This window comes from Procambarus clarkii, chromosome 26, assembly GCF_040958095.1.
Source record: "Procambarus clarkii isolate CNS0578487 chromosome 26, FALCON_Pclarkii_2.0, whole genome shotgun sequence".
Classification (NCBI taxonomy): Eukaryota; Metazoa; Arthropoda; class Malacostraca; order Decapoda; family Cambaridae; genus Procambarus; species Procambarus clarkii.
The window spans coordinates 17,520,566-17,530,469 of record NC_091175.1 but is presented as its reverse complement, the minus strand read 5'-3'; the positions used below and the strand labels follow the sequence as shown (position 1 = coordinate 17,530,469).

Sequence of the window (9,904 nt, the reverse complement as noted above, 5' to 3'; positions counted from 1 at the left end):
TAATTCCTTCCCTTTCCTCCAAATACCCTGAGGATTGGATATCCAACTCCCTAATCCCAGTCCTCATAAGATTATATCACCCATTCCCTAATCCCTTTGCCCATAAGATTGGATTTCACACTATATCATGAGGATTGAATCTCCAACTCCCTAATCTTTATCTCAATAACATTAGATCTCCCACAGGCTAATCCCAATCCGATAAAACGGAAACTCCCACTTGCTCTAACAGAGGATTAAATCTCCCACTCCCTAATCCATATCCCCCAAAGGATTGCACATCCCTATACAAAGAAGACTGAATCTTTCACTGCCTAATCCCCCCCTCCATAAGATCGAGTCTCCCAATCTCTAATCATAGTCCCCAGAAGATTGGATCTTCCCCGCCTGACAACCTGTCTCAACTCCTCTCAAGGCATAGACAAGATGCATAGCCAAAGACACACCCCTCTTCACCTCTCGGACGTAAGTTCGAATCCTCGTCACGGCCCTTGTGGGATTTGTTCATTTGATGCATCAGGCTATTGTGATTTCTGTGTGTAATGAAGTAAGGGCGAAGAGGTAGAACGGCCTATTGACATAGCTCGAGTGCATGGGGGGAGTTGTGTAAAATCCTGGTTTGTGTCTCGGAGAGGCTGCAGGATCCAAATTCAGTAGAATTTCTGGTTGCAATTCTTTTGACCATGTCGTAGCTCAGTCGATTAAGGCAGCGTCTGGGATTCTCTCGGACGTAGGTTCGAATCCTCGTCACGGTCGTTTCGGTTTTCGCCCCACCCACTGACTGGTGTAATTAACGACCATTTGACTCTAGAAAGAGTAAGAAAAGGCGGCCCGGTCCTCGACCAGGCCTCCTCCTTGTTACACACCCCCAGGAAGCAGCCCGTAGCAGCTGTCTAACTCCCAGGTACCTATTTACTGCTAGGTAAACAGATGCATCAGAGTGAAAGAAAGTCTGCCCATTTGTTCCCGCCTAAGGAAAGAAATACCCAGTATACCCAAAGCATACCCAGAAATATGAGTTTACTGTAGAAATATGTTCAGGACTAAGGTAAACTAGCTGATTTGGCCAATCAGCTACTGAGATGGCCTTAATAACCCTTCAGCTGTTAATAGGCCTTATAGGCTCAACACCAAATCAAAGATATCCATAACATCTAATTCCTGGCAGTAGGTTTAGAACTTTCAAATTCAAAATTCAAATTCAAAATTCAAATTTCAAATTCAAATTTCCTTGGAACCTTCCTGTCCCCTCCCCCTGATGACTTGTGGGCCCCTGTCCTCCCCCTGATGACTTGTGGGCCCCTGTTCTCCCCCTGATGACTTGTGGGCCCCTGTTCTCCCCCTGATGACTTGTGGGGCCCTGTCCCCCCCTGATGACTTGTGGGGCCCTGTCCCCCCCTGATGACTTGTGGGCCCCTGTCCTCCTCCTGATGACTTGTGGGCCCCTGTCCTCCCCCTAATGACTTGTGGGCCCCTGTTCTCCCCCTGATGACTTGTGGGCCCCTGTCCTCCCCTTGATGACTTGTGGGGCCCTGTCCCCCACCTGATGACTTGTGGGCCCCTGTTCTCCCCCTGATGACTTGTGGGCCCCTGTCCTCCCCCTGATGACTTGTGGGCCCCTGTTCTCCCCCTGATGACTTGTGGGGCCCTGTCCCCCCCCCTGATGACTTGTGGGCCCCTGTCCTCCCCCTAATGACTTGTGGGCCCCTGTTCTCCCCCTGATGACTTGTGGGCCCCTGTCCTCCCCCTGATGACTTGTGGGGCCCTGTCCCCCACCTGATGACTTGTGGGCCCCTGTTCTCCCCCTGATGACTTGTGGGCCCCTGTTCTCCCCCTGATGACTTGTGGGCCCCTGTTCTCCCCCTGATGACTTGTGGGGCCCTGTCCCCCACCTGATGACTTGTGGGCCCCTGTTCTCCCCCTGATGACTTGTGGGCCCCTGTCCTCCCCCTGATGACTTGTGGGCCCCTGTTCTCCCCCTGATGACTTGTGGGGCCCTGTCCCCCCCCCTGATGACTTGTGGGGCCCTGTCCTCCCCCTGATGACTTGTGGGGCCCTGTCCTCCCCCTGATGACTTGTGGGCCCCTGTTCTCCCCCTGATGACTTGTGGGGCCCTGTCCTCCCCCTGATGACTTGTGGGCCCCTGTCCTCCCCCTGATGACTTGTGGGCCCCTGTCCTCCCCCTGATGACTTGTGGGCCCCTGTTCTCCCCCTGATGACTTGTGGGCCCCTGTCCTTCCCCTGATGACTTGTGGGGCCCTGTCCCCCCCTGATGACTTGTGGGCCCCTGTCCTCCCCCTGATGACTTGTGGGCCCCTGTTCTCCCCCTGATGACTTGTGGGCCCCTGTCCTCCCCCTGATGACTTGTGGGGCCCTGTCCTCCCCCTGATGACTTGTGGGGCCCTGTCCTCCCCCCCCTGATGACTTGTGGGGCCCTGTCCTCCCCCCTGATGACTTGTGGGGCCCTGTCCTCCCCCTGATGACTTGTGGGGCCCTGTCCTCCCCCTGATGACTTGTGGGGCCCTGTCCTCCCCCCCTGATGACTTGTGGGGCCCTGTCCTCCCCCCCTGATGACTTGTGGGGCCCTGTCCTCCCCCCCTAATGACTTGTGGGGCCCTGTCCTCCCCCCCTGATGACTTGTGGGGCCCTGTCCTCCCCCCCTGATGACTTGTGGGGCCCTATCCTCCCCCCCTGATGACTTGTGGGGCCCCCAACCCCTCCACCCCCTCGTGGTGGGGTGGTTTAAATGGCCGCTGGGATGTTTGCCTTGCAACCCAAGATGTTTGGAAAATAAGCGACAGACATGGTCGATATTTACACACAAAACAGTATAGCTATCGATAAAAATGTCCGCCTCTTGTATAGCGAAGGTTGAGGACCACCGGTCTCCTGTCGGAAGTCGTGGTATTGATGATAAGAACGCCAGTTAATCTTGTTAGGGCTGACGACCTTGTTAGGCACTTCCCCGCTAGTAATACTCCCCACCAGCATCACCCAGAGTAGCCCCACGGGTCTACACCGAGCCCAGCACCACCCAGAGTAGCCCCACGGGTCTACACCGAGCCCAGCACCACCCAGAGTAGCCCCACGGGTCTACACCGAGCCCAGCATCACCCAGAGTAGCCCCACGGGTCTACACAGAGGTATACCCCAGCAGTACAATGAAGATATAGTTTACACCTCACCTGTAGCGTCTAAGAGTTGACTCTTAGGTTTACAAGAGCTGAAAGAAGACTCTTTGTTTTTCCCCGAGCAAGATTTTGAGAGACAATATTTGCAGATTTGTAGAGACAAGCCTCGGCCAGGGCGATGCGAACCCCGACCCGTCAGTCTCCGACCCCGATGGTCAGAAACACCCACCGAGGGAGAGAGAGAGAGAGAGAGAGAGGGAGAGAGAGAGAGAGAGAGAGAGAGAGAGAGAGAGAGAGAGAGAGAGAGAGAGAGAGAGAGAGAGAGAGAGAGAGAGAGAGAGAGAGAGAGAGAGAGAGACAGAGAAACAGAGAGGGAGAGAGAGAGAGAGAGACATGCCTCTCTGCCAAGTCTTGTACCCTAATGATGACTCTCTATGACTCTCACTCTTTCTGTGGGTGATGACAAGGGTGTGAGGCTGGTGTGCGCCCGCGCACGCGCACAAGTCAAATGACAGATGATAGGTTGTTGCTTTTAGAGGTGTGTGTGTGTGTGTGTGTGTGTGTGTGTGTGTGTGTGTGTGTGTGTGTGTGTGTGTGTGTGTGTGTGTGTGTGTGTGTGTGTATTCACCTAGTTGTGTTTGCGGGGGTTGAGCTTTGCTCTTTCGGCCAGCCTCTCAACTGTCAATCAACTGTTTACTGTTGACTTGTGACTTACTGTTTACTGTTGACCTGTTTACTAACTACACTACTACTTTTTTTTTCACACCACACCACACACACACACCCCAGGAAGCAGCCCGTGACAGCTGACTAACTCCCAGGTACCTATTTACTGCTAGGTAACAGGGGCATTCAGGGTGAAAGAAACTTTGCCCATTTGTTTCTGCCTCGTGCGGGAATCGAACCCGCGCCACAGAATTACGAGTCCTGCGCGCTATCCACCAGGCTACGAGGCCCCATATGTGTGTTTGTGTGTGTGTGTGTTTGTGTGTGAGTGTGTGTGTGTGTGTGTGTGTGTGTGTGTGTGTGTGTGTGTGTGTGTGTGTGTGTGTGTGTACTCACCTAGTTGTACTCACCTAGTTGTGTTTGCGGGGGTTGAGCTCTGGCTCTTTGGTCCCGCCTCTCAACCGTCAATCAACAGGTGTACAGATTCCTGAGCCTACTGGGCTCTGTCATATCTACACTTGAAACTGTGTATGGAGTCAGCCTCCACCACATCACCCCCTAATGCATTCCATTTGTCAACCACTCTGACACTAAAAAAGTTCTGTGTGTGTGTGTGTGTGTGTTTGTCTGTGTGTGTGTGTGTGTGTGTGTGTGTGTGTGTGTGTGTGTGTGTGTGTGTGTGTGTGTGTGTGTGAGTGTGTGAGTGTGTGTGTGTGTGTGAGTGAGTGAGTGAGTGAGTGAGTGTGTGTGTGTGTGTGTGTGTGTGTGTGTGTGTGTGTGTGAGTGAGTGAGTGTGTGTGTGTGTGTGTGTGTGTGTGTGTGTGTGTGTGTGTGTGTGTGTGTGAGTGTGTGTGTGTGTGTGTGTGTGTGTGTGTGTGTGTGTGTGTGTGTGTGTGTGCTTGTACTCACCTAATTGTGCCTGCAGAATCGAGCTTCAGCTCCTGGACCTCTGCCTTTCTAATCACTGGTTGCCTAACAACACCAACCGATGAAATAATCATTGAACTTCACTCAATTGTTCATTTAGTTCATTTCCCACTACTCTTACGCTAAAAAAAACTTACTCTATGTCCCTGTCTATTTATAATGTTTATGTCTCTGTCACGTCTCCTCTCTCTCTCTCTCTGTCGTTTCCTCTAGTAATGTCAGGTCTAGTTCTTTCAGTCTTTCTTCACATTACATCCAGGCATGAGGCTTATGGCAAATATCTGAACCTCTTATATTTTTCTTATATATTTTTCTTTTAGATAGAGGCTCAACGATGGGGCTCAGAGCATTCAGAGCCACCGGGAGACAATCAAGAGCATTCAGAGCCACCGGGAGACAATCAAGAGCATTCAGAGCCACCGGGAGACACTCAAGAGCATTCAGAACCACCGGGAGACACTCAAGAGCATTCAGAACCACCGGGAGACACTCAAGAGCATTCAGAACCACCGGGAGACAATCAAGAGCATTCAGAACCACCGGGAGACACTCAAGAGCATTCAGAGCCACCGGGAGACACTCAAGAGCATTCAGAACCACCGGGAGACAATCAAGAGCATTCAGAGCCACCGGGAGACACTCAAGAGCATTCAGAGCCACCGGGAGATAATCAAGAGCATTCAGAGCCACCGGGAGACAATCAAGAGCATTCAGAGCCACCGGGAGACAATCAAGAGCATTCAGAACCACCGGGAGACAATCAAGAGCATTCAGAGCCACCGGGAGACACTCAAGAGCATTCAGAGCCACCGGGAGATAATCAAGAGCATTCAGAGCCACCGGGAGACAATCAAGAGCATTCAGAACCACCGGGAGACAATCAAGAGCATTCAGAACCACCGGGAGACACTCAAGAGCATTCAGAACCACCAAGAAACAATCAAGACCCCTCCAAAACCACTGGGAAACAAGACTGGAACAAGACAGGAAAGGCTCAACACAAAGTACCAAGGACAAATGAGAGAGTGAAGAGAGCCGTCGTCTCTCAAGGAGCACGAGACGAGAGAGGACGAGGTGTGAGAAGCAACACATATGACAATGACTGTGTCTCCCCTGAGCCCATTATTTGGGTGGCTTAGGCACATATATATAACCCCTATTTACTGGCTAATTAAGCTCCCCTAATATAGCTCTAACTGGTCTCCAGGATATGGTATAGTCGTGGGAAACAAGAGTAACGTTTGTTAAGAGATTTTTGGGAAAACAACATAATATCACGCTGAATACTTTCCTTTTCTGTTGCTCAAAGATCCCCAACAGGTCCGACAGTATTTACACAGATGGTGCAGACCGAAGGTTGAGATTGGGATTAACACGCCGCTGAAAAGTCCAAGAAATGAAAGTAATCCACGTAAATCCCCCCACAAAGGCTCTCTCTCTCTACCTCCTCCGGCCGGAAGCCCCAACGAACGCCACCCCGCCCCGTCTCACAGCTGCGACAAACTTATAAATCTTATAAGAATAACAACATCCCCCCTTTAGTCGTACAGAAAACGGGAACCGCAGTGTTGTCAGAGGATCAGGACGGCCCACATATTACGCGCCGACATGATCCAAGAATGTGCTACTGACAGCGGGAATGGCTGTCCAGGAATCCTCCTGGAATGTCTCTGTCGCCTCCACACTCCAAGGAACCAAGTCTGACGATTTCAGACGTCGGCGGCGATTTCGCCAAAGGGTTCAGGATCGATTTTTTTCTCTCGTCAACAGCGATATTAATACAACCGAATGTTCGCTAAGGTTGGGAAGAAATGCGGTCGCTAAGGTTAGCGAGAACTGTGGTCGCTAAAGTTAGCGAGGAAAGTGCTCGCTCGGTGTTTTAAAGGAATTAACAAACATACAGGTTAACCAGACACAACAAAATTGATATTTTATAAAGGGAATGACTTAGAGGCAAGAGATCAGCTCCTTAATTAATGCTTCACCGGCCGTTACCTAACAGTTTATATAAACAAAATTATATATAAAAAAATATTACATTTGTATTATTATATTAAAGTTACGTCAACAGGACGAAGAATTCTGGAGTAAATAACTAGAAGGTGAAAGAGAATGATAATAACTGCGATAAAAATAATAAATTAGACAACACGAGCGTAAGATAACTTGAGACCAAGACAACAATAATAAAAATAAATAATAAACTAATAATATATTACGTAATAATGATAATGTTAATGAATACAATCTCCCCATAACTAAACCTATTAAAAATGCTACGAACAAATAGTATCGAGTCTTATGTAGGCTTATTATTGAGTAATGATTACTGACTAATTATTATAGAGTAAGTATTATGCAAGGTCGGGAGACCACGATCTCGCTTCATGCAGGTCGGCGTTCAATCCCCGACTGTCCACTAAGCGGTTGGGCACCATTCCTTTTTCTCCTGATAATTCAGTCCAACTTTATCACTCTCCACAATACATTCGAATTCCACGAGTTGACAACAGAAACATTATGGAATGGGCACCACAGGAATGGTGCGCGACCAAATAGACGGTCGGGGATTGAATTCCGACCTGCATGAAGCGAGACCGTCGCTCTACCGTCCACCCCAAAGGCTGAGGGAGATGAACAGGAATTATTAGATGATAGTTAAGATGCTGAGATAAAAATCGATATCAAATTACCCTCAGCCTAGAACATTCTCTCAGTTCAAATCTTTCTCTCAGCTCATATGTTTCTCTCAGCTTAGATCTTTCAACTCAGATCTTTCCCTCAGCCCAGATCATTCTTATATCTCAGATATTCCTCTTAGCTCATACCTTCCTCTCAGCTCTGACGTTTCTCTGATTTCAGCTCTTTCTATACTCAGATCTTCATCTCAGCTCACGTCGTTACCTCAGCTCAGAGCGTTACCTCAGCTCACATCGTTACCTCAGCTCAGATCATTATCTCAGCTCACATCGTTACCTCAGCTTTTATCGTTCCTTCATCTCAGATCTTCCTCTCAGTTTAAATTGTTCCCTCAGCCCAGAAATTTTCTTCTTGTCAGCTTAAAATTAACAAACTAAACGATTAAATCAGAGAATAATTATCACAGGAAAATAAAATATATTTTGCATAGCCTCAGACACTGGACCGTTGTGTCCGGCCAGCAACTGGATGGGTGACCACAATAGCAAAGCAGAACCCATTACAGGTTATACTCTGAAGTCCTGCATGTGAAAGACCCCCCTTAAAAAAAAGTTTGGTATAAACAGAATAAATAAAGGCAACTCTCAGAAGAAGGTTAATGTACCTTATAGCAGTCGGCATTTCTTCTCTATTGTGCATGTAAATGTTTAAAAGAGTGCAGCCATGAGAAATGTAGATATATCAGTGCTTTAAGCACCTACATCATCATCTTTTCCGTCTCTCATACTCTCTGTCTCTGTCTCTGTCTCTCTCTCTCTCTCTCTCTCTCTCTCTCTCTCTCTCTCTCTCTCTCTCTCTCTCTCTCTCTCTCTTCCCCCCATCTTCCAGTCACGCACGACGGAAACCATAACCACCAGAGGTCCCACCGGTGCCAACAAAGGCGTGACATACTGAAATTCCCCCAATATATCTTCAATATTCTGGCCCTGTTTGGAAAACAAAATGGAGATACATTAGAGTGATGACCCAGGCTCTTCAACAGTGGCAAGATGGCCTCATTAGCCTGCAACACAATGACCGCAACATTCGTGGATCAAATTTCGAAATCGAGAAAAAACTTGTTAAATTTGCATTCACGAAATAAATATTTGTACAAGGGGGGGGGGGGGGGGGGGGGGGGTTATGAGGGGGGAAAGTGCCAAGCCATTACGACTATATAGCACTGGGATGGGGTCAGGATAAGGATTTGGGATGGGACGAGCAGGGGGAAGGAATGGTACCCAACCACTTGATGGACGGTTGGGGATTGAACGCTGACCTGCATGAAGTGATATATCACCGTAGATTTTCACATGAAATTCTGGGGTGGTTGACAACACTGCAAGGCCCGTGACCTAAGCCAACCACACCCACCCCTTCCACCCCTTTCCCACCAAAAGATCCCCCCCCCCCCCACCCTCATCCTGGGGGGAGCCCCATATAATGAGTTTTCCCATCGTTATTGTCAATTTTAATGAGTTTACAAATATGAAGCGGCCCTTGACAGGAACTTTTGTGGTTAAGACCAGGAAGGAGGAGGTCTGAGACCACTGGTCTCAGACCACTGGAATACGAAGAAATAGAAATGATAACTATTTAGAATGAGAAATATTTAGATCAACGTCGACATAAAAGTTGGAAAAGACGGAAATAAATAGTCGGAAAACTCTAAAAAAATATATATATATATATATATATATATATATATATATATATATATATATATATATGTCGTACCTAGTAGCCAGAACTCACTTCTCAGCCTATTATTCAAGGCCCGATTTGCCTAATAAGCAAAGTTTTCCTGAATTAATATATTTACTATAATTTTTTTCTTATGAAATGATAAAGCAACCCTTTCCTCTAAGTATGAGGTCAATTTTTTTTATTGGAGTTAAAATTAACGTAGATATATGACCGAACCTAACCAACCCTACCTAACCTAACCTAACCTATATATATATAGGTAAGGTTAGGTTAGGTAGCCAAAAAAAGCTAGGTTAGGTTAGGTCAGGTAGGTTAGGTAGACGAAAAAACATTAATTCATGAAAACTTGGCTTATTAGGCAAATCGGGCCTTGAATAGTAGGCTGAGAAGTGAGTTCTGGCTATTAGGTACGACATATATATATATATATATATATATATATATATATATATATATATAATAACACTTATACACCACAATATACAACGAGGATATACACAATAAAATACTTAGCCTCATACATAATTAAGGCTTACAACAGTCCGAACCTTTGTATACTCAAGCTTCAAAATAATACATTTCCGTTCATACAGAGAGAATTTCACCAATAAAACCTGTCCAAATATAAGAATATTAAAGAGATTTGAAGGAAGAAGAGAAAGGAAAAGAGGAGACGGGTTCAGTGGCCGTGTAGCGAAGAAGAGAAAAGTGGGAAGAGGAGAAAGCGGTATAAGGAGGTAGTAAAAAGGGGAATAAAGGATATAATGAGCAAAACTGACAAATTAAAAGTGAGC

The 9,904-nt window shown here is 47.4% G+C and overlaps 1 protein-coding gene across 1 annotated transcript; it reads left to right on the top strand.

The window, feature by feature from the left end:
• Positions 1-426: 426 nt before the first annotated feature.
• LOC123750058 (germ cell nuclear acidic protein-like) lies at positions 427-5,863 on the top strand. The gene is made up of 2 exons (XM_045732181.2): positions 427-465; positions 5,045-5,863. The coding sequence occupies exons 1-2, from the start codon at positions 427-429 to the stop codon at positions 5,861-5,863; spliced, it is 858 nt and encodes a 285-aa protein (XP_045588137.2).
• The last annotated feature ends 4,041 nt before the right edge of the window (positions 5,864-9,904 follow it).